The sequence below is a fragment of the Eschrichtius robustus genome, chromosome 5, assembly GCF_028021215.1.
Source record: "Eschrichtius robustus isolate mEscRob2 chromosome 5, mEscRob2.pri, whole genome shotgun sequence".
NCBI lineage: Eukaryota > Metazoa > Chordata > Mammalia > Artiodactyla > Eschrichtiidae > Eschrichtius > Eschrichtius robustus.
Genome location: NC_090828.1, coordinates 26,613,096 through 26,637,425, shown reverse-complemented (window position 1 = coordinate 26,637,425; position 24,330 = coordinate 26,613,096). Strand labels below are relative to the sequence as shown.

At 34.5% G+C, this 24,330-nt stretch overlaps 1 protein-coding gene across 1 annotated transcript in view; it reads left to right on the top strand.

Annotated features, from left to right (window-relative positions):
• Positions 1 to 315: 315 nt before the first annotated feature.
• CPS1 (carbamoyl-phosphate synthase 1) overlaps positions 316 to 24,330 on the top strand; it is a 158,479-nt gene continuing 134,464 nt past the window's right edge. Inside the window, exons 1-2 of the mRNA XM_068544532.1 lie at positions 316 to 325; positions 12,773 to 12,919. Coding sequence (XP_068400633.1) covers positions 12,794 to 12,919 — 126 coding nt within the window. The 5' untranslated portion in view covers positions 316 to 325; positions 12,773 to 12,793. The remainder of the gene's footprint in view (positions 326 to 12,772; positions 12,920 to 24,330) is intronic.

Sequence of the window (24,330 nt, the reverse complement as noted above, 5' to 3'; positions counted from 1 at the left end):
AGGTAGTGGAGTAGTTATTTTCCCAGACATAGCACAAGGTTTTCAAGCCTGAAGAACGAGATTAATCTCCTTAAAAAAGGACTTTGCTGACTTGGGCCTGGACATGGCAATCCTGTTTCCAGCCATCCTGTGTATAAGCTTTAGCAGTCAAAAGTTTGTTTGTTTTGATTTTGATGTGGCTCATCTTTTCTTAGCTGCTCATATTCAAGATTTGGAAAAGAAGGAACAGTGGTGAGCTGAGTAATTCATTGGATTCTGATGAGGCGCTCTTGAGAAATTTTATTATTCCTGAGTTTTAAACCCTTGTAACTTTAATATAAATTGGGTATGAGCCTTTACTTTTTTCTCTACCATTTAGTAATTAAATATATTTTGGTATTCCTATTGAGTGTTATAGTAGCTATACATTTATAATTTCATGGGTGTTTGGGATTTTATTTATTTTAAAATTTGCTATTTTTAAATATTAGGCCTTAAGTGTTTGTAATTCAATATTAACCTAAACTTATTTAAAATGCGTTTTATCATAAATTTCTCTTTCATGTGTTTTTCAGAAAGCATTTGGTTTCTTAAAGACATTAATGTGAGAGTTTATGGTTTATTCCTTGTTCTTTGTAGTTACATGTGGAGTGGATATTCAGTTTTCTCTCGTTAATTAGTTCAGGGTTGATCACTACACCCTTTAGTCAAAATTGGCTGGTGAAGAAGCGTTATAATTTTTGTTCTCTTGAGAAGTTGTTGGATCTGAAGTGGCTTCTAAGGTGTGGGTCAACTCCTTTGGAAAGTGAAAGATGATATGAGGGGTTTTTACTTCATAAAGTGCATTTCATCCTGGGAGTGCTGCTGGAGAGGAATATTGATTTGGAATGTTATGCTTGGGTCTCACAGGTCTTGAGTTTCTTAGGTCTTCAGTTCTTTTTGTTATTCTTTATTGCTCAGTCTTGAGAGTAGAAAATAGATGTCATATCTCTTTTTAAGAATAAACCCGAAAGGCTTTTCAAGAGTGAGCTTTTGGGGGACAAGTCTGTGTTCGAGTCTTATTTCTATTCTAAGATTTAGCATTGTCCTTGGCATATAAATGGCCTTCAATAAATATTGAAGGAAAGAGTTATGGCCTATGAGAGGTCACAGTTGCTACTATTTCCAATTTGTTCATATAAAATGGAGACAATGGAGAAACTACTTTGGATCACACAACATGAATGATGTATAAAAGAGCCTAAAATAGCGGAAACGAGTATATATTGTATTTTTAGCTTTATACTGTAGTCAAGAAGCAATGTGGAGCTATTTAATGATTTTAATCAGGAAAATATATGAAATAAGAGTATGTAAATAGCAACTTAACTATGGTACAAACAAGATGTAGATAAAGTTCGTGAAGTAGGATTTCACATGGCTTTGAAGGATTGACAGGATATAGAGAAGTTGAGAAAATTAATCTAACAAATGTACAGCCTCACATTTCTTCATCAAGTAAAATACTGCCATCATCTTATGTTGGCTAAATGATTCACAATCTGTTTTGTTAATTATTCCTCATAGTTTTCTTTATCAACTCAACTTTATAAAGAGAAAACTTCAGTTGACAGAAGTTGTGTGGTCTTTGACACCATTGGCAGTGTGTCAAGTCACTGTGAGATTCATTTACATATTTTAAATGTATAGTCTTATAATCACACACTCTTCCTTTGACTCCTCTTTTTTTCTTGTTCCTTGTACTCGTTCTATCATGTCCTAAGCATTTTCTCTGGTGAAATTTGTGTGGCAGGATGAGGAAAAGAAGAGAAAAAGGTAATCAGAGATGGGGAATACTAAGATGCCTTGGATTCTAGCTGCTGGCCATAGCTGAAGGTGGTAAATGAACATCAGTAGAACTGGACCCTCCTATTACTGAATGGCTCTAATCTTGGCCAGGAGTCAGTCTTAGCCTTCAGTGTTAATTTTTTTTTTTTAACACCTTTATTGGAGTATAATTGCTTTGCAATGGTTTGTTAGTTTCTGCTTTATAACAAAGTGAATCAGCTATACATATACCTATATCCCCATATCTCCTCCCTCTTGCCTCTCACTCCCACCCTCCCTATCCCACCCCTCTTTTGCATAGGACTTTGCTTTTATTTCTTATAGTATCATTGTGAAATAGCTGTATGTCCTACCTTCAGTGTTCAAGAGCCATCTGGGCCCGTTACCGTCCCTGTCCTACATCCTTGTGTCTGCCCAGGAACTGAGCCAAAGACTCTACTTATAAACTGCAAGGACTGAAAATAACAGCTAAAAAAATGATGGTGCTTCATAGATGTATTTGGTTATTTTTTGTCAGTTAACATGATAAACAATTTTTATTTAAAGGTAAACATTATTTTAAAAGAAGTATTTTCTCTTTAAAAGACTGATTTTCATTGAAATTGATTCTGGTCTCTAAACAGAGAGTTCAAGGCAAAGACAATCTGCAAAATATGCAGCCAATTCAGGAGTTTAATTCTGAGTCATTAAAAAAGTTTATTCTTGGATTTGAGTTCTGTTTTCTCAGTTCACTGTGATATTTCAATTGCTTTTAAGTATTAGCAAGATATGTATCGGGATATCTTCACAATAAAGAAATTTCTAATTTTTCTTACGCTGTACATTAAAAATGAAAGATGAGAGTTATGTAGTCTAGTGGATAGCAATTCTTTTCATATAATGTTAACAGAATGGTCATTAGATCACAGGTGCTCTGATTTGCATGTGAACAGGGAAATTAAATGACACCCCTAAAAGAACTTTAGTTGAAGGTTTCAGTAATTTTCATTAGCTATTAATTCTTCAAAACTTATATGAATAGAAAAATAAGAAAAAAATTGTCCTGATAAAAGACCTGTCTTTTATTTAAAGGTTTATCACACAATCAATTTATCTAAAGGATGTATAATTTTACTATTTGCAAATTTGGAGAAGAACAAGATATATTTTTGAGAGAATCCTTGGTTTGTGTTGGGAGTAGCAATAATTTATAACTAATCTATGTCCCTAAAAACTCTCTTTGTTTTGTTATAATAAAGAAGTATTGATTAATTAATCAAGTAATAATTAATCCAGTTAATTAATGGTAGAAAAACAGACATGTACGGACAAGTGACTTTTTAAGTCAGGGTCTTTAATAATTTGAGGAATGCAGTCACCAATTTTAGTACAAATATTTTCTAACTTGACAACCCTTTTTTTTCCAAGTTACATATTGGTGTCCCATCCATAGTAAGTAACATGGTGATAATACTTCTTCCTTTATACAACTTTATTTCTTTCATTTGTCTTACTGTTTTTTACAAAATGTCTAATCATTTCTTTTGTCGGATTTTTATTATTACTGATTAACTTCAACTTCTAATCCCATTCAATTAGCTTTTAAAAACAAATTTTTGAAACCTTGACACAGTCTGCAACTTTTTAATGCTCAATCCCGTGCTTTTTCGGTCTGCAAAGCTTTCAAGAATGTTCTCTTGAAATAATCAATCCCTTGAGTCCAATAGCAACAACATTATATATTTCCCTTTTCCTTTCAGGTGAGGATGATCTTGATTAAGTCAAGTAGAGGTTAAAAGTAAATGACATCAAATAAACAATACCAGAATAAAACACTTAATTCTTCAACACCCCAGGGAATGTCAGCAGTTAAAATCCAAATAGGCATTTTTGACTGTTAGCAGTTTGTAGCATTGAAGGATGAAGATTTTTTTTCCTCCTCTTCTTTCTCCCCTTCTCTGTCTCCTTCTTGTTTTTCTTTTTTCCCTCTACAGCATTACTTTCCTCCAAAATTTTTTAACCTCGATAAAATAAAAAAAGGCACCCCACCTTTCAATGACCCAATTTAGGAATCTCCAAATCTGGAAGAAGAAATAGCTGTGTGGTCCATTCATGGAAATTTGCAATACTAGTTTAGAAAGATGGAACTTTACTGTTTGTGAGAGTGGTGATCTGATTGTTAGAAGGGCGGAATATACCTTCCTGGACCAAGTTTTCAAGGGAACTTGGTCCAGGAGAGGTCATGAAAGAAATCAGATTTAACGCAACAAATATACTATAAAGGGGGTAGAGTAGGAATGTGCGTGGGTGACCTGTTTTTAGTTTAGAAAAAAAAGTCTTCTACGTCATTCCCATGTAACCTGCCACCCCTTACTTCACGAGGTCGGAAATTTCAAGACACGTTGCACAACTTGCTTCTTTGTGATCCTCAAATATATTTAATTTAAAGAGGATCCAGTACTCTCCCAGCACATGACCTGGAGTACCATGGGTAACCCCTCCTCATGGGTAGGGTTGCTCTTTAGAGCCTTGCAAAATCTTTTGTGTTTACTCTTGGCAAAAGTTAAGAATTAACAAGCCCATCAGAGCTGTTTGTTCTGTTCAGCACAAGATGATTTTGTTGCAGTGATAATCATTGTGCAAAAAAGGCTGGTGATGAATTAAATTGTTTAATTTTCCTTAGAAATATTTTACTCTTTAGAGTGACAATTGCCTAATGATTTAATCATTCCATTTTATGAAATTTATGTTGTAGGCATGTTTAGGCCAAAATTAAGTGTAGAGTTTGATTTATGTAGTTGTTAGTCTCTTTCACTAACTGTTCCATCATTTACAAAATTATTTCTATTTGAAAGGTAGTAATTGTTAGGAACTTACTTTTCTACAGCGATTTCTACTAAAGGCTTTAGATTTGGTATTAACTCAAAAATAATGAGATAACTTTGGCTTATTTAGATATCTATTTCTTATATCTATAAAACAGAGCAATTAGAAAAGATGATTTTAAAAATCACTTTCAGGTATATAAAACTATTACATAATTATTATGTTCTCTGTTTGATGATAGTTTAGGCAATACATTTAAAAAGAGATTAATTTCCTACAAAGTATCTTTTAGTTGAAAACAATCCTGTTTCCTGTTATACAGCATCTGATACATAGAAAGCACTCAGTAAATAGTTCCTGAATAGGTTATTCATTTAGCAATTCTAACTTTATGAGCAATCATGAAAATTCAATGGCATTAAATTATTCAGATTCTGAAATAAGTAACTTAAAGCAATAGGATGTAACACAGAAAAATATAAAATTTCCTTTGCTATTTTAGGTAAGTTGGGCTGAATCAGTTAGCTAACTAGAAGTATGACTCCCAGGCCAATTAGTTCTACTAGATAGATTATTGGAAAAAATTTATAGTTTTATTTCTATATTACCTTCTTCATTTTTTATATTATTTTAATTTTAAACATAACAATAAATCAAAGAAGTTATGGATACTTTCTTCTTTCTCATTCTTTGATTTTTACTGAAGTTACATTTCATCCATTTCCAGGTAATGTCATGGTATTTCTGAGCATTGCAACTTCTACAATCATGTATTCTTTCTGCGAAATTGATCTCAACCAGCCTACTCTTTCTAAGTCATTTCATGTTGTTGCCTCTGCTTTTCCCAGATATACTTGACATGCTGGAAAAAGAATGGACGTTGGCTAAGAGCTGAGTTCTGATCTTGACTTTGCAACTTATTAGCTGTGTGATCATGGGCAAGCTAAACTCTCTGGGACACACTCACCATCTTCATCTATGACATAGGGATATTATTAGCTACACTTAGTACAGAGATTGCTTTTAAGATTAGCAAAAAAGGCATTCCAAGTGCTTAGCTCAAGGGATGGCACTTAGTAGGTGATCAAAAAATGGCAAGTACCTCAACTGTCAGGCAGGATCATATTTATCATCATTGGACTCATTAAAATTGATTTATTTAAATACTTATTTGCACTTACTGGCATAATAGTAAATGGTGTATATATCTCTCTATATAGATATAGGTATATGCTAATATATTGTGGTTATAAATTCCAATGTTTTAGCTTCTATTGTAGGATTTTTAAAATTTATTACCCAAGAATTTCCTCTTTAAAAATTTTTTAGACTTTTAGGAAGATTGAAAGCTTTTGATTAGGAATCCTACATGACATGATTTTAAATTTATAGTTATCTCAATGTCAAAATTTTATTTTTTGTGTTTCAAGTTATTTAATATTTAACTTTCTAGTGACTTTGAGTTTTCTTTCTTAAAGTTCACTCTAAATTCTTCCTTCTTTGTATAATTTATGATTCAATGATTTACAACTTTAATGATTACAGTTTATTATGACTAACTTGGGGCAGTTGCTATACTGTATGACTGCTACATATGCTTTTTGACCTACTTCTATATAATCAGTCCTCTACAACTTGTATTTGTAGCTTGTTTTTCTTCCTCTTTTTGGACTAACTTACACTTGACCTCCCTTTGCTTGTACTTTAATCTGTTTGTGTTTGACTATGTCTTCAGTTTGCCAAGGTCACTGTGAATTCTGAATCAGCTTTCTAAGGCATTGTCCACTCTGTTCTTCTAATCCCACAAATCATAGAAAGCTTGTTTTACTCACTGGGTAATTCACTACACCCTCCTACATTTATATACATTCTCCAGCAAATGTGTATGCACCTAATAATGTTCTAGAATGTATACTCAATGCTCTTGAATTAAAGTAGGTTACGTCTAACGTTTCTACATAGTCTGGTAATAATGTCTCTTATTTATTTATTTATTTATTTATTTATTTATTTATTTATTTATTTATTTATTTATTTATTTATTTATTTATTTATTTATTTATTTATTTTTGGCTGTGTTGGGTCTTCGTTTCTGTGCGAGGGCTTTCTCCAGTTGCGGTGAGCGGGGGCCGCTCTTCATCGCGGTGCGCGGGCCTCTCGCTGTCGCGGCCTCTCTTGTTGCGGAGCACAGGCTCCAGACGCGCAGGCTCAGTAGTTGTGGCTCACGGGCTTAGTCGCTCCGCGGCATGTGGGATCTTCCCAGACCAGGGCTCGAACCCGTGTCCCCTGCATTGGCAGGCAGATTCTCAACCGCTGCGCCACCAGGGAAGCCCTAATGTCTCTTTTTTAAAGGCAGGAAATTGGTATCATAAGATTTATTCTTTACAAACACATGCTGCTTGTACCAACTAACCTGTTCTCTTTAAGATTTTTTTTACAAATGGGGTCAAGGTATCTTTTCCAGCTTCATTTTTTCACCTTCCTTTGAATCACTTCAACCTTTATGCCATCAAATGTTAGATTGATAAGCACATTCAGGAACTTGGTTCTTCACCTTCTATTCCTCAAAATGCCAATTGGAACTTAATGAATGTGTCTTACTTGATTGGATTTTCAAAGACATCTGGTTATTAAAAAACCTCATCATCTAACAACCTAACATCTATTGTCATTATTGACAAATCTTCTCCCTGGCCAAACTTTATTTGAGGAATCTTTCTACCAGCTTATCCTAGTTTCTATGATGAGAGAAAGTATATGCTTTTTTTTTTTTTTTTAACATCTTTATTGGAGTATAATTGCTTTACAATGGTGTGTTAGTTTCTGCTTTATAACAAAGTGAATCAGTTATACATATGCATATGTTCCCATATCTCTTCCCTCTTGCATCTCCCTCCCTCCCACCCTCCCTATCCCACCCCTCTAGGTGGTCACAAAGCACCAAGCTGATCTCCCTGTGCCATGCGGTTACTTCCCACTAGCTATCTATTTTACGTTTGGTAGTGTATATATGTCCATGCCACTCTCTCACTTTGTCACAGCTTACCCTTCCCCCTCCCCATATCCTCAAGTCCATTCTCTAGTAGGTCTGTGTCTTTATTCCCGTCTTACCACTAGGTTCTTCATGACCTTTTTTTTTTTTTTCCTTAGATTCCATATATATGTGTTAGCATACTGTATTTGTTTTTCTCTTTCTGACTTACTTCACTCTGTATGACAGACTCTAACTCCATCCACCTCACTACAAATAACTCCATTTCATTTCTTTTTATGGCTGAGTAATATTCCATTATACAATGGAATATATATGTGCCACATCTTCTTTATCCATCCATCTGTCGATGGACACTTAGGTTGCTTCCATGTCCTGGCTATTGTAAATAGAGCTGCAATGAACATTTTGGTACATGACTCTTTTTGAATTATGGTTTTCTCAGGGTATATGCCCAGTAGTGGGATTGCTTTTTTATGTAGGTACAAATCCACACCACTTTTCTTCAAAGAGTAGCCCTTTTTTGTCCATATCCCCACTTGTGACAGTGTTCCTTATATTAGGCTAATAAAAATCAGAATTGAACCATAATAATCACTTCTACCTTTTCTATTCTATCTTCATGCATCCCTGCTCAAACACAAAATAGAACTTCTTTTTTGAAGGGGGTGGTTCTTTATTTTCTTCTACTCTGAGTTTATTTGCTCTCCAGACATACCTTGCTTCTTGCCTTAAATTTATCGTCTTTTGTATAATTCTTAATTGACAGCTCTCTTTTCCTATTCCAAAGCATCTTTACTTCCTCTTATGTTCATCTGACATAATTTTATTTTTCTGCTTAAATAAATGTCATTGATCAGGCAGGAACTCAGTACACAGGAACCAATTCATTCATTCAATCATTTTTCAGAAGCACCTCTTGCATGCTTGCTATATTAGAGACTTTTTGAAAGATGCATCACTTTCTTAGAGTTGTCTCTATTCATTCCTTAGTAAGACACACTTCAAGAAAGCTGTTGGCAGTTTCTGTACTTTTTAAGAAGGAATTACTAATGCCATTATTTTCTCTTTATTCCAAAACCTAAAGCCTTTATTATCCAGGATGAGCTGGTCTAATTTTTCCCAAATGGTAGCAGGTCTCCCTTACTTATACCAATGGATCATCCAAATGAAGAGGACACTTGAAATTAGTAGAAATACAGGCTGTCAATCAGTGTTGCTTTACGTTTCCTTTTAAGAGGCTTTCTTGATCATTAATGGGAATGGATTAATGGGAACAAAAAGATGTAAGAAAAAAAGGAGAAATAGTACTAAGTAAAGGCATATGGAAGTGTTCGACTTCACTAGTAATTTAAAATTCAAATGAAAACAAAATATCATTTCCTGTGCTCAAATAAGCAAATGAAAGATAACACCTAGAGTTGGCAAGGGTGTATTGAAAGGGACATTCACATTGTGATTGGTATGTAGATGGGTACGTTCTTTTTGAAGAGAAATTTGGCAATATTTATAAAAAATGGCAATATTGATATGCTTTGTAGCAACAATAGAAGCAATGAAAATGAAATATTTTGTAGCCATTTCAATTAAGGTTTGAAAAGAACATGTAATAACATTGAACATACCTTAAATATAATATTGCCTCACAAAAGCGTAACGCAAGTTGATCACTGTTTTCAAAATTATGACTTGTATATAGAAATAAATGCTAGAGGAAGATATGCTAAAATATTAACAGAGGTTATGTTTTGGGAGTAGGCTATTATCTATTTTTCAGTGTTTTCCAAATTTCTCTAAGTAACAGAGGAAAATAACTACCACTTAGTGCTGGATATAGCACCATTTTCAATACCAGATATCCTAATGACAAATTCATCAAATTAAGTCTTCTCAGGGATTTGGAAGGCTGAATGCTTTCATTTCTCTTATGAAATGATAAATAATTGTATTAGTTAAGGATACTTTTCTTGCTCTCTCTCTATATATACATACATATTTTAATCTCTCTGCATAAACACATAAATACATATTTATTCATATATATATATAATATATATATATGCATTTTCCACTTTATGGAGGAAATAAAATGCTTTATCAGCACTAGATTAAAAAGTACTAGAATGTTACTTACTCCATCAATACTGAGAAATGTTTAGTTTGAATAATTCTTAATTTTCCATATGGGGTTGTACAGAGGAAAATAGCCTAATGCTGCAAACTGTGATAACTATAATAAATGTATCAGTAGAAAAGAAGGGCTAAATTCATAAACAGTATTTTGCTGTTTTGAGTGAGTGACTTATAAGATTAGAGAACCCTTAATGACCTGGCTCATACAAAATACATTTCAAATACAGATTCCGCCAACCTTCTGTGTGTACATGTGTGCATGCTTTTACCCTGCTTAGTTGTATGCGGATAGCTTATGTGAGAGGAGGACCATGTAAATGGGATCAGAGAAAAAAATCATTCCAACCTGAAAAATACTTTCTTTTAAAGTGTGTTGAAAAAATGTCTTTCACAAAAGTGTAATATTTCTGCTATCTTTATGACTTTCATATTCACTACTAATCAACTCTTATCACCTCACCCCTTTGATCTATCCAAATGTAAACTCCCTCACTAACTAACATAATTTTCTTTTTCAGTTTGGTTGTAGATTTCAGTCCACCCTGAACACTCAAATCTGAAACTACCCACCATTTAATTTATTGGTCTTTCCAATTCCTGAGATAATTGTAGAATCATGATGGATGAATTTTCAGAATATTTAACCAGACTCTCCAAATCTTCTGCCCTTTCCTCTTTTATTATGGTGACTAGAAACATGGACCATAGCCTACATCCAGGACATTTTACTGACAAAAGTGAAAGCCCATTACAACTCTCAGGCTTATATTTTTCTTTAGGTTCTAGAGTTATGGAATTGTACCCTAAAGTTGTTGACATCTTTTTGGAAAACCATGTTCAGTTCACCATGCTTTTTGGTCAACTGTTAAAAGTGGTTATGAAGTCACTTACTAATGTCTTTCCTTCTTTAAGTTCTGGACTCCTTAGTACCCCAAAGTGTAGGGAATAAAGGGAGGAAACATACCACAGTGTTCATTGCATGGGTACCTCTGGGTAATGGGACTATGACTGATTTAAATTTATTGTGCATCTTAAAATTTTTTTTGTGTTAAGTACATGTTATTTTTCTTATAGAGAAAGACAAATCCTCACTATCTATATTTTTTATGTATATAGACAAGGGTGAGTCCACGGCCTATCGTACTTACTGGTCTAAACCAGTAAGTTCTGTTTCTAAGCTCTTAGTTCTTTGAGTTGGGAGTTTTTCTTCTGTTAGTTTCATCCTCCTTCAGTTCATTTTCCATAATCTTTCTTTCTCAGTAATTTCACCTTTGTTCAAAACACTTTCATGACTACCATGAACACTATTTATGGATTAAGACCAACCATTTTAAAGCACACATAATCTTCCTTGTTACGGTTCCTCTTCATTTCCCTAACCTGTACTGTGCACCTAGGCTTTAGCAGACTGTTTTAGCTTTTTTTTTTTTTTTTTTTAATATGCCATATGGTTTCATGTATCTGTGCTATTGCTCATGCTGTCCCTTCTGCTTTTTTCCCCTGCATCTATTTGGTATACTCTTTGAATCCTTCAAGATAATATGGTTCAACATAATCACATATTTAAATTTTACTGAACATGCACAAGGGAGTTGATCTTTTTCTTCCTCCCTTCCTTCCTTCCTTCTTTCCTCCTTTCTCTCTCCCTTTCTCTCTCTTCCTTTCTCTCTCCCTTTCTCTCTCTCTTTCTTTCTTTCTTTCTCTTTCTCCACTGTATTTGGACACACTACCATACATTACTTATTTTATTAAATATATACACTAGATTGAGACTGTTTTTTCAGTCTTCTATCACCAGGAGCTGTGAAACAGTTTGGCTTCAGAGAATGTTTATACATGAATACATTAAGTAAGGCAGAAGAAGATGGAGTTTAAACTTTGTTCCTTAAAAACAAAAAAATCCTCAACCCCCCCCCAACTTAATTCTAGCACTCATCCTACATCATGAAGTTTACAATCTCTGTGCCATTCTATGTCATCTTTTCCATTGTGAAAAGTGCTAGGAAAAAACCTTTATTTCTTGGCCTCCTTTGCAAGGATATCAAAGGATAATACTGCAGAGCTTCCTAATCTACATAAACACATGACTTAAGTGAGGGCTTCCTCCAGCCAATGAGACCCTTTGACTGCCTGATTAAACATGGGATTGAGGGCTAAGTGAATCAATTTCAACTCAGGTTGAAACACAAATATTCATGTTTTGAGAATTTTATATGTAACAATTAAACAACTAAAAAAATCTTGACTTAGGAATGTGTACTCATTAAAATCAATGTTTACCATTATTTCATATACTTTTTACAAATTGAAAAATTAAGAGGGATAGAAGTAGGCTACTTTGCTCCAGTTGTGTTTTAGTTGATATTACTGATTGCTTTAAAATTTGGAACAAAGAACAATGCAATGGTAAGAATGTAATAATACACTATTAACTCAAAAAAAAAAAAAAAAAACGCAATGTAGAAAGGTTTGTTCTATATTTGTGGAGAAAACTTATTCTGATGTCCTTTTTACTCTGTGATTTCCATTGTCTTTTCCAAGCAGAAAGTCGCAAGTCTTCAGTTTCTTTGGGAATTCAAAATGTCTTGTAAGGCAAATTAGGCATTACATCTCACAGAAGCAAAAACCTTTGATCCTTAGCATTATTAGAAAGTTGCTACTTTTTAGGGCAAGTGATATTCCTGAGGTTGTCCACTGCTTCTAGATCATTCTATTCAGCTGCATAAGCAATTCCTTTGACAGATGACTGGTTTTCCACAACACTAGCATTATTTCAGCAGGAGAAGGTAGTGTTTGATGTGTTGCAATTTGTATTACATGTCCATGGAACATCTCTGGACATTACCTCAGGAGGAGGGCTTAAGAGAAGGAGGAGCTATGGCCGAAGACATTTAATGACAGAATGAATGGAATTTCAAAGATCATTGTGCAGTCAGCCTTAAACACCAGATTGCACACCCCCAGCTTTCTTCACATTAATTTAAAAATCTTATAGCAAAATTCTCATAAAGTATATGCAATTTCATTTATTTTTAGTCACAAATCAACGTCTTCAAAATGATGAGGATTTTGACAGCTTGCAAAGTGGTGAAGACCCTGAAGACAGGTTTTGGCTTAAACAATGTGACTGCACACCATCCATGGAAATTTTCAAGACCTGGCATCAGGCTCCTTTCTGTCAAGGTATTATTCCCGTATTCATTGATTCAAATAAGATTGTATGGGGTGTAGTTTATCATGAAGCAAAGGTGTCGCTTACAAAGGAAAAACATAGTTCTGAACTACTAACTTACTAATTTTCACCCAACATAAAGAAGGATCACAATTCCTGTGAATATGTAAAAAAGTAGGTGTTCTGTTTAGAAAACAAATTTTTCAGAAGGCCATCAGGGCTCTGCTTGTGCCCAGACACTATTGCTCACACTTTGGGTTCAAGCATGGAGTTGTTTATATGTACATGAGCCACATGGCTGTAGGTAGTGTGTTTAACCCCTATTCTGTGTTGGCTCACTGTAAAGTTTTCTGGGAAAAAATGTTGAGAGGAAAATATCTACATAATTTTGATATTTACAGATCATCATGTAGACACTTCCTTTGCTTTTTCCTTTTCCCTCTTAGCTCTTCTTTTAGAAGGACAAATTTATTATATTTATTTTGCAGATTAAGACACTAAGGCAATTATCAGCTGATGAACCTGTCTCTCTGAGTGTATCTGTAACTGAGGAGCAGGTTCAGGAGGAGAACATTAAGTGCTCCTCCCCTGCCCCCACCAGTGAGTTATGAAATTCCTGTAGGAACTTCTGTTCCTTCCTATACCTTTATGAAGACATTTATTCCCAGAGAAATCTGAAATTACTACAAGGGAACTTTGCTAATGAAAATCATCTTTAGTGAATATAAAATTTAAGTAATCACAGTAGCTTTAAATATATTGCTTCTATAGTAGTAAGAGCTGTAAAAAGTGAAGTAGGAAAAAAAACCCAAACTCTAGCTGTTGATGTAAACATAGGTTGTAATAGTTTTGAGTGTACTGCTTATACTTTGTGTGCTCAGTGGGTTGGCTAAAAATCCTACAAATACTTCCCCAGCTTCTATTGCTTAGATTGCTCAAGGAAGGATTCAGTATGATTTTAGCCCAAATGATATCTGCAGGGCTAAGCAACGCCCGTAGATTCTCGTGACCTCCACTGACTGGAGTGGGAAAGAAACAGGGGTGAAAAAAAGCAGAAGGAAGAGGGAGACAGAAAGAGAAAGGAGGTCTGAAGGAGTAGGTATGGTGGGGAGAGAGAGAGAAAGAAAAAGAGATCTCAAGATCTCAAGAGAAAGTATAAGAAACTACCATTCTAAATTAAGAAACCCAGGAACAGCCATTTTCTTGGGTTCAGTTTAATTGTAACAAGAGAGCCAGAAAGGAGATATGTTCTAAACCATCATCAAAGATAGAGTGACTACATATAAGCTATGAGAGTGAATATTTGGTTTCAGTTTAGTGTTAGTAATATCTCAAGGGTACTCCTAGATCACTTCAGAGAGAATAAATAGTGATGCATTGTATTGCCTAAAGTTAGACATGTCTTTTAAGACTTTGAAGTTGTGTCCCTTGGAATATCTTTTTCTTCTCACAAAAATAGGTAGATAGAGTTAGGTGTATCTCCATCAGACATCAGAAAAAAAGAAATTGAGTAACTACTTAAAATGGCATAGATGTGACTGATACTAGAAGCCAATTCTCCACTATCATAATATGCGCTCTATACAACCACAACTACAACAAAATGGTTTAATTATGTGGATGGTCCACTGTGAAAGTAGTTTAAGGGTCTGCCAAAGTTCACAGCTAAGAATGACAAGTTTGTAGGAGGAATAAGCCATCATTTCACAGTGTAAAAGCCATTACTCATACTCAATCATTTCTGGCCAAAGTTTTGGAGGAATGCCAGGCATGAAAAATAGAAGTTCTTGAACTTCACAGTAGTGAATTAAAATTCTATACAGCAATCCAAGGGAACTTATTTGAAACAGTCCTCTACCAATTTTTCTTCATGCCTTCACTTTTAAAACTCAATTCTCTTAGAAAGATATATTTAAACTTACTCTTTTTATATGAGTATCCCATTTTAAAGATAGTTAAAATCATTAGGATATAGTTATATATGGTCAGTGAAGGGCAATGAGACTAGTCACTAAAGGTTAATAACATTATAGCCAGTTATAGATAGTAAATGGATTGTGGAAGATACTCTGGGATCAGATATATAAGCACTGCAGTGTAAATGGGTTGCCTTTTCAATGTCTTTCGAGGTCACTTTCGGACAAGGAGAGTGGGTTTGACGACAGCAGTGATGCACTTGGACTTTTATGTGGTCCTTCCTCATGCGTTTGTTTGTAGCTAATATTTATAGAGTGTACCTTGTTAATAGGCACAGTTATATTTCACTTATAAGGAAGAAGAAAGAATTTCAAGGTACTCTACATTTTAAAGGAATTTGATATCAAGGGTATAAATGATCAACTACCATAAAATATGAAATCTCTAGAGACAGTAATCTTTTTCTATTAGTATCTAAAATTTTCAGTGCTCATTATTACATTCAGCCAGTTGTACCTTGCAGTGGAAAACACACTGGATAGGAATAAAAAGACTTGGATTCTAATGTTTCTTATGCATTTTTCAATGCTCTGAACTTAGTCAAGTCACATATTCTCTCTGAACCCAAATTTTGTCATCCGTAGTGTGGAAACAATTCTTGATTTACTTCAAGAATTGTGTGACCATCACACATGATCAGTGCTTAAAAATCTATAAAATATTTTAAAAGTAAAAACTGTTCAGCAAGGTAGCAGGGTACAAGATTAAGATACAGAAATTGATTGCATTTCTTTACAATAACAATGAAATATCAGAAAGGAAATGTAAACAAAAAATTCCTTTTAAAATCACATCAAAAAAAAAAAAAATACTTAGGAACAAACCTCACCAAGGAGGTGAAAGACCTGTATGCTGAGAACTACAAAACATTAATAATGGAAATTGAGTCATCCCTCAAAGAAATGGAAAGATATCCCCATGCTCTTCAATTGGAAGAATTAATATTTTAAAATGGCCATACTACCTAAAGCAATTTACAGATTTAATGCAATATGTATCAAAATACCCATGACATTTTTCACAGAACTAGAACAGATAATCCTAAAGTTTATATGGCATCATAAAAAACCCAGAAATGCTAAAGCAATCCTGAGGAAAAAGAACAAAGCAGGAGGCATAAACCTCTCAGAGTTCAGACAATACTACAAAGCTACAGTAATCAAAACAATGTGATATTGGCACAGAATCAGACATATGGATCAGTGGAACAGAAGAGAGAGCCGAGAAATAAACCCACACACCTATGGACAATTAATCTTCGAGAAAGGAGGCAAGAATATACAATGGAGAAGACAGTCTCTTCAGCAAGTGGTATTGGGAAAGTTGGACAGCCACATGTAAATCGATGAAGCTAGAACACACCCTCACAGCATACACAAAAATAAACTCAAAATGGCTTAAAGACTTAAATACAAGACAAGACACTGTAAAACTTCTAGAAGAGAACATAAGCAAAACATTCTCTGACATAATCATACCAAAGTTTTCTTAGGTCAGTCTCCCAAGGCAATAGAAATAAAAACAAAAATAAACAAATGGGACCTAATCAGTTTTATAAGCTTTTGCACAGCAAAGGAAACCATAAACAAAATGAAAAGACAGCCTATGGACTGGGAGAAAATATATGCAAATGATGCAGCTGACAAGGGCTTGATTTCCAAAAAGTAAAAACTTGATACTTAAAAAACATTCTATTCTATACATTTTAGTAGAAGGACTTAATAGAAAGTTAGATCAGAGTTTCTTCATGTTTTTGTGGGCTACAAATTATTACAATGACAAGATATCTGATAAAAATTCTCAAATATCTTTGATGATTTTTTCACCTTTGCCTTAATAGCAAACCTATCTCTAGGAAGATATTGCTTATAATGAATTAGACTCAAGGACTATGAAGCAGATTTTTTTTTTTCACTATGTTGAATTCAATTCCAAAAGTTAGGATGTACATCTTAATATCCTATTTATTTATTTATTTAACAAATAAACATGAAACTTGTACCCTGGGAGTATACAGGGAGAATAATAAGTTGAAATAAATAGATAATAAGTGGATAATCTCTGACTGCAGGAAACTTACAAATTAAAAAATTCTGAGTTCACAAGTCTTAGAAAGTCACTAAGACTAAATAGTTTTATTTTTACTTGCAAATTTGGGAATGAAAGGTATTAAGTTGAAAAGGTTAAGTTCCTTATGAATAGAAAAGGATTCAATAAGTACTGCTTCTAACATTAATCCACTCATTTATAAAAATGGTAACCTGTGTTACAGTTAAGCCAGGAACCTAACAGTCCAAGTGTCCTTCACTCTGGTACTTCAGATATGAATGAACCCCCAGAATCACTATTCCTTTTGAAACGTTTTCATTTTGTAAGATATTATATTCTGATTGTAACGTAGAAAGAGCTATTTAGCTCAACCTTTGAGGAGCTGTTGTCATTTGATTAGAAATTGACAACTACAAAAACTCCTACGATTATAATCATTTAATTATATTGTAGTAGCTTTAAAGACATTCATGGGAAATATAATTCATTATTATATAGGAACCTCTTCGTACATATTAGGGGTGGGAGTAGGGGTAAATTTATTATGCATTTTCAAGACTAATTATTGTATTAGACTTTTACCACATATAGATACATTTATTCATTTATTGGCTGCATTGGGTCTTTGTTGCTGTGCGTGAGCTTTCTCTAGTTGCGGTGAGCAGGGGCTACTCTTTGTTGCGGTGTGCGGGCTTCTCACTGCAGAGGCTTCTCTTTGTTGCGTCGCACAGGCTCTAGGCACGTGCGTTCAGTAGTTGTGGCTCGCAGGCTCTAGAGCGCAGGCTCAGTAGTTGTGGTGCACGAGCTTAGCTGCTCTGCGGCATGTGGGATCTTCCCAGATTAGGGCTTGAACCTGTGTCCCCTGCACTGACAGGCAGATTCTTAACTACTGTGCCACCAGGGAAGTCCCTAGATACATTTTAAGGATGGATTTTATCCATGATAATCCAAATTTTTGAAATAATAAATTGTGTTCCAATCCCAAATGAGGTGTTGTAGAATTAGTTCAGATGATTTAGCAACTACATATTTTTGGTGGACAATATTTCATTAATTGGGAGGGGGCCTCTCTTTTGAACATTTTTGTTTTATGTACTCTACCATTCATAACCTCCCTTTCTAAGGTATAGACTTATTTGTTTGTCATTGACAGTGTCTTGACATGTTGAGCTTCTTGCCATAAAACCCTTGAAAAAGCTATAGTCGGACAGGACCTAGCCTGAGGTAGGCGAGTGGGACATCTATTGTACAACATTGAAGGAGGATCTCACTACCAGGCCCACGATGTGCCTCCTTTGATGTTGTGCCTTGAGCACCTCACTCGCCTCACCCTGGTCCCAGCCGTGGGTCGGTCGGAAGCTAAGAATTCTGGCTGGGGAAATGCCAAAAGAACTGGCACTAGTCTTGGCCTCAGGCAACCCTCTCCTGTTGATGGCACCTTGAGTTTCTATTTGACCATGTGTGGCCAGACTTACTGATAGTTTAAATGCAAATTTAGATCCTACTGCTGTGGAAATAAAGAACATTCCTCCGCTTTCACGTCTTCATTAGACTTTCTTCATATGTCTGACTAGTACCAAAGGTTGGAGGGTGTAGTAGAGAGTTTCCAATATCTCTTGGGCAATGGTCATACCAGAGCTCACTTTAAGGCTTCTGGAATTTGCTATGCAAGACTGAATGTCCTTAATGTGACCAGTATTTCCTAGGGTCTTTCCAGTGACTGAAGGTTGAAGAAAGCTACATGGGCCAAGGTCAGGCCTGGTGTTGGACTGCTCAGCCCTAGCAATCCCTATCTTACACTTGATTTCCTTCATCTGGTCTAAATGAGTTCAACTCATGAAAATATTTTCAAGACTCCTCTCTTCTTTTTTTTTTTTTTTTCCAACTTAATAAATGCCATATATTGATCTTTTAAATTTCATAGGGAGGTTATTGGCTAATGTGAGGTTCTTATAAATGAATCAATAGAGTTGCTGTATCACTAAGAATTTTACTGAATAAATTTCTTCTATGATGTAGAACTAAACATAAGATCCATAATAATTTATAACCAAAAAGTAAACATTAGCTAACAATATTGAAGATTCCTCCCAGATTCAGAACGATTTACCACATGGCAGATGCTCATTAAGTGCTTGTTAGTAAACCTATACTTTATACATGTATTTTGTGGTGGAATTTTTCTGAATGTTTTATTTATAATAAGAAACATAACTAGAATAAAAATTACTTATGAATCTGACTCATTTGTTTATAAATGTTCAGAACATAGAAGTATTCAAGTAAATTAACCTTGTAATTTTTTCCCCCAACATTGGTTTATGTTTAACCAAAGGCAGATGACTTAATATTAACTTAGGATGTTGTAAGGCTATTAACTTAAGATGTTGTAAGGCTTAATTGATTACTGCTGTTACAGTACTTTGAAATCCTGAAGTGTTAGGCATTGTAACTGCAGAGAAGTCTCATTAAATATTCTAGACATAGCAAATTGTGCTGTAATACTGAATCTTAAGTATCCATATTTTGAAAGTATTAACTCTAAGAATGAAAAATAAGATTTCATTTACCAATAAAGAACACTTCAAGATTTTAACTTTTTACCATATTATCTGTGCAATAATAAACTAAAATTCTGGCTGTAAGCTTCCTACCTTCCAAAGGTTGGTTCAGATTTATTTTATTTCTTAAGAGGATGAGTACTGATGTCAACTAAGAGCTGAGAAACCTCAGGTGCGCCAGAAATCAAATATTTTATATAGCTTTAGGCCTGGGTGAAAATGGAGATAAACACATGGGGCTTCTATCTTTTCAGATATGCAAATAATTTACATAGACAAATGATTTAACAGCAATACAATCAGATTCCCAGAGTAAGTAATTTTCATTTCCATTACTAACTTAAGGGGATTATTGTAGCTATAACGTTTTATTCAAATCTTTTATGGAACTTATTGCTAAATTAGCTTGAAGCTTTACATCCAGAACATTTTGCTGGTGAATTCTCACTCAGGGGAAGAAACAATGTTGTTCTTCCCATTTCACAGATGTGTAAGTGCTGTAGTTAATACAAGGACACATGGATGTCTGTTTCTGCACACAAAGTGAATATACATGTAGCAACTCTGGGTAGAATTTTAATTAGGCCTCAAACATCATATGGATCTTTTTAATTTGGCATTTTGTTAGTGTGCTTATATGTATATCTGAAGCCATATTTGTTGTTTAACCTGGCTTCAGAATGATCTAGACAATTTCTCCTGCTGAATTTTATTTCTTACTCAAGAGCCCATTTATGCACTGTACTTTATCTCAATACAAAATAAATCATATTTTTCTTTTCTTTTCCTTTCCTTTTTTTGATTCCATTTTGAGAACAGGTTGTTTTAATCAAAGAATCAGTGAGGATTCCTGCTTTATATGGACGTTAGTAATTCTATAAATACGATATTTTAGGGCAGTGCTGTTTTGTTGACATATTTCTTCCACTTCAACCAAAAATTGTCATGTGTTTGTAACAAAACATGCTGTTTTTCAATTTTCAATTTATTTCTTTCTCATATAGTCCTGTAAACTCCACATATACAAAAGTCTAATATAGTAGGTTACCTGGTGTGGGCTACTCCAGGAAGGGCAAGGCAGCTCTCTGCAATTGAGGTAGATCCTGAAGGAATTGACAGCTGGTGACCATCCACTGACCTCACTCCTTGCAGCAGGATGGCAGGTCCTTCCTGGAAGGGGACTGAGAAGAGCATCTCCATGTTTACAGCATCTTTGGTCCTAACAGTCTTGAGAGCTTGAGAATTCAAGGGCCTGGAATCAGAGTGAAGAGTTCTTAAAACCTGCTAGTTCTCTTCAGATTATAGGATGTAATTAATGACTTGACATTTTCCCTCTGATGATTTACAGATTTACAGATAAGTCATTCTTGGTTGACCTGGGCATGTTGCAGCTTATCTGTGGCAGATTTGAATTAAAATTCTTATAAATAAATTTAAGTACAGTCTATGACTGAATTGCTTTTTATCCCCATTTTTTAAAAATTAGAAAGCAGAAATAGAAGTAAGCTTAGAAAAAGAAAAGGAGGGGTAATATGTAAGTCAGTTTAGGCTGAAATTTTCTACATGATGGTTCCATGGGAAGGACTACCGTAGAGTGATGGAGGGTTGTGGATTCCAAGTCACACTGATTGGGTTTAGAAACCACTACTCCTGCATTTACCAGTGAAATGATCTTGACTACTCTAAGCCTCAGTTAGCTCAACTGTAAAATGGAAAGCTTAATTTAATCTACCTCAGTGGGGGGCGGGAGAGGGTTAGAGAAAATCCATCAATAGCTTGAGCGACAGTGCCTAGTACGTTTATGTTAACTATTATTAATGATGTCTTAAGGAAGGGATCAGGGTGGGGTTTTCAGTGAGGGCAAAGTGCTCCCAAAACATATTTTTCCAACATAACTTCATGGTTTTATTTGAAGTAAGATACCTTTCTCAGAACAGTAGAAATTTCTCATTCAAATATATATACACAATTTATTTGTGCAACTGCATATAGACTTTAATAAGCATTGGTCACTATGTATACAATCTGGTTAATGTCTTAATAGAGTCTCATTAAAGCAATGCCAAAGCAATGCCAAATGCCAAAGGGTAGATATAGGACAGTGATAGGTCAATCTACTTCTATAAGGCATGCTTAAGAAATGTTAATGCTTTACTTTTTTCAAATATAAGAATTATTCCAGAATTAAAAAATAAAACAAAACAAAATGGGATGTGCTTTAACACATGAACTCAAACTAGAGAAAAGTTGAAGTATACATGTTGTCCTTAGTTACTCTCCTCAAAATTAATTATACAAATATTTATTGAGTGTCAAGTATGCATCAGTACCATATGTAAACCTCAGTAACAATAACAATAGAAATATAGCAGCCTCAGGTTTTTTTTAGTGGGGGATAAAAATGGACTAATTATCAGTTGTAAACTATTTGGGAATTTGGCATAGAGATGGAATATTATGAGACTGCATCAGTAAAGGAAAACAAACAAATTTGCTACTGACATACAGTAAAATTGGCAAGCACTTTAGATAAAAAGTAAAGAGAGGAAAGAGAATAATTGGGTTATGTATGCTGAATTCAATTTTCTTTCTTTCCCCAGTGATGGAAGATTAAATTTCTGTTAACATAAGATAATAAAATTTTATTTTATTGTGGTAAGAGCACTTAAGATGAGATCCACCCTCTTAACAAACTTTTAAGTGTATGATACATACAGTCTAACTATAGGTACAATGCTGTACAGCAAATCACTAGAACTTATTCATGTTGAGAACAATTGAGATTTTATGTCCATTGGTTAGCAACTCCCCATTACCTCCTTCCCCTAGCCCCTGACAACTATAATTCTTCTCTCTGATTCTGTGAGTTTGACCATTTTAGATACGTCAGATTAGTGAAATCATGCAGTATTTGTTCTTCTGTGATTGGCTTATTTCACTTAGCATAATACCCTCAAGGGCCATTCATGTTGTCATATATGGCAGGATTTCCTTCCTTTTTTAAGACTGAGTAATATTCCATTGTGTGTATGTGCCACATTTTCTTTATCCATTCATCCACTAATAGACATTTAGCTTGTTTCACTATCTTGGCTATTGTGAAGAGTGCCGTGATGAACATTGGAGTGCTGATATCTCTTTGAGATCCTGATTTCAATTCTTTGGATAAATATCCAGAAGTAGGGTTGCTGGATCAAATAGTTCCAGTTTTAATTTTTTTGAGGAATTTACATACTGTTTTCCACAGTGGCTGTACCATTTTGTATTTCCATCAACAGTGGAATTATTTTTAATTAGAGTAGTAATTATTTAAGTAACTGTATTACCTAGCCTATAGGTCCAGATGTGATTTGAAAGTTTCACTCCCAAGAAATGTTAGGAAAAGATGTCAAAGGGAGAGAGACTGTAACTCTAATATCTTACTATTAGAATTTAATATCTGTGGGTTTGAAAGATTTGTAAGACTAACCACTACTAGAAATATATTGAATTAGAAATCTATGTTTTAGAAAAGAGTTCAACCAAACATAAAACAATTAAGTTTAATTTTAAATGTGGTTACAAATAAATATTATATCAAGTATGAAATGAGAAAAATAAATGTTTAATATTTTAAGTATGAAAAGTAATAATGGGGAAGATGCATGTAGGGTAAGAGAGTATATACTTTTACTGTTTTCTGTTGTAATTTTCCCTCTTTCACTGAGTTCATTATTTAATCATTTAGCTGTATTCTGCTAAATAGTAGATTATCTAACTAAAGTAATTTTACTAAGGTGTGAATAAAGCTTAATTATTATATAATGGCTTTATAAAAAGGAATTGCTGTACCCACTTACATCCCTACTTGGCGGACTATCGAAGAGAAAATACTATTAAAGTGGGTGTTCTTTATTCCCTTAACTAGTTTCCCAGGAAATAAATCACATAGAATTAAATACAGCTATAAATTGCCCATTGCTTCTCATGTTTGTGAGCAAAGCCTAAGAGGAATAGTTAAAATACGACTGGAGTAAAGCAGGAGTGCAATTTGCAAGCCAGTTATGTCTCAGAGAAACAAAAGTAGAATTATGCTGCACCTTTGCCACCTGATAGCCATTCATTCATTCATTCATTCATCCATTCATCCATTCATTCAACCAATCAGTATTTGCTAGGTATCTACTACAGGTAGGATTCTAGGAGTGATAATTAATCACACCTCCTTCTCAGCCTCTAAATTTAGAATCAACTGAGAAACAAGACATAGAATTCAGAGAGATAGAGATCTGAATATCAGCTTGATTACTGTTAAAGCTATTTGGAAAACAGGGTCTAGATCTGTAACCAAATGGACTTCTTAGAAATCCCCATTCCCTGAGTCAAATGTATTTGCTCACAACTGCAAATCTCCCACCTTGATGTGCACGTGAAAACAGGCTTCTTTGAAAAGATTGTTGCGAAGAGTTGAGCCAGTCTTGCTCAGTTCTATTTCCCAAAGTCACCAATCATACCTGTTACTCTCCCTTGTGGACCCGGGGTTAAATGATCTTTCCAAAATCCCTGAAAGTTAACTTCATGGGCCAAAGTATGAATTCAGAGAGATGCAAAGTGGTTTCCCCAATCACCCACTAAGTGCCAGATGCTGTGTTATGTGCTAGTGATACTGTGTTGGACAGAGAAGGCAGGGTCTCTCTCCTTGATGTTGTCTGATGTTGACTATAATCTTATTGGAGAAATTAGTCAAATACTTGGGTATACGGCAGTAAATTCTAAGAGCCAATTTTACTTAACCTTAAATTTAGAAGTGACAAATCCTTCAATGCCTATTTAGTTAGTGTACAAAGATGATCAGC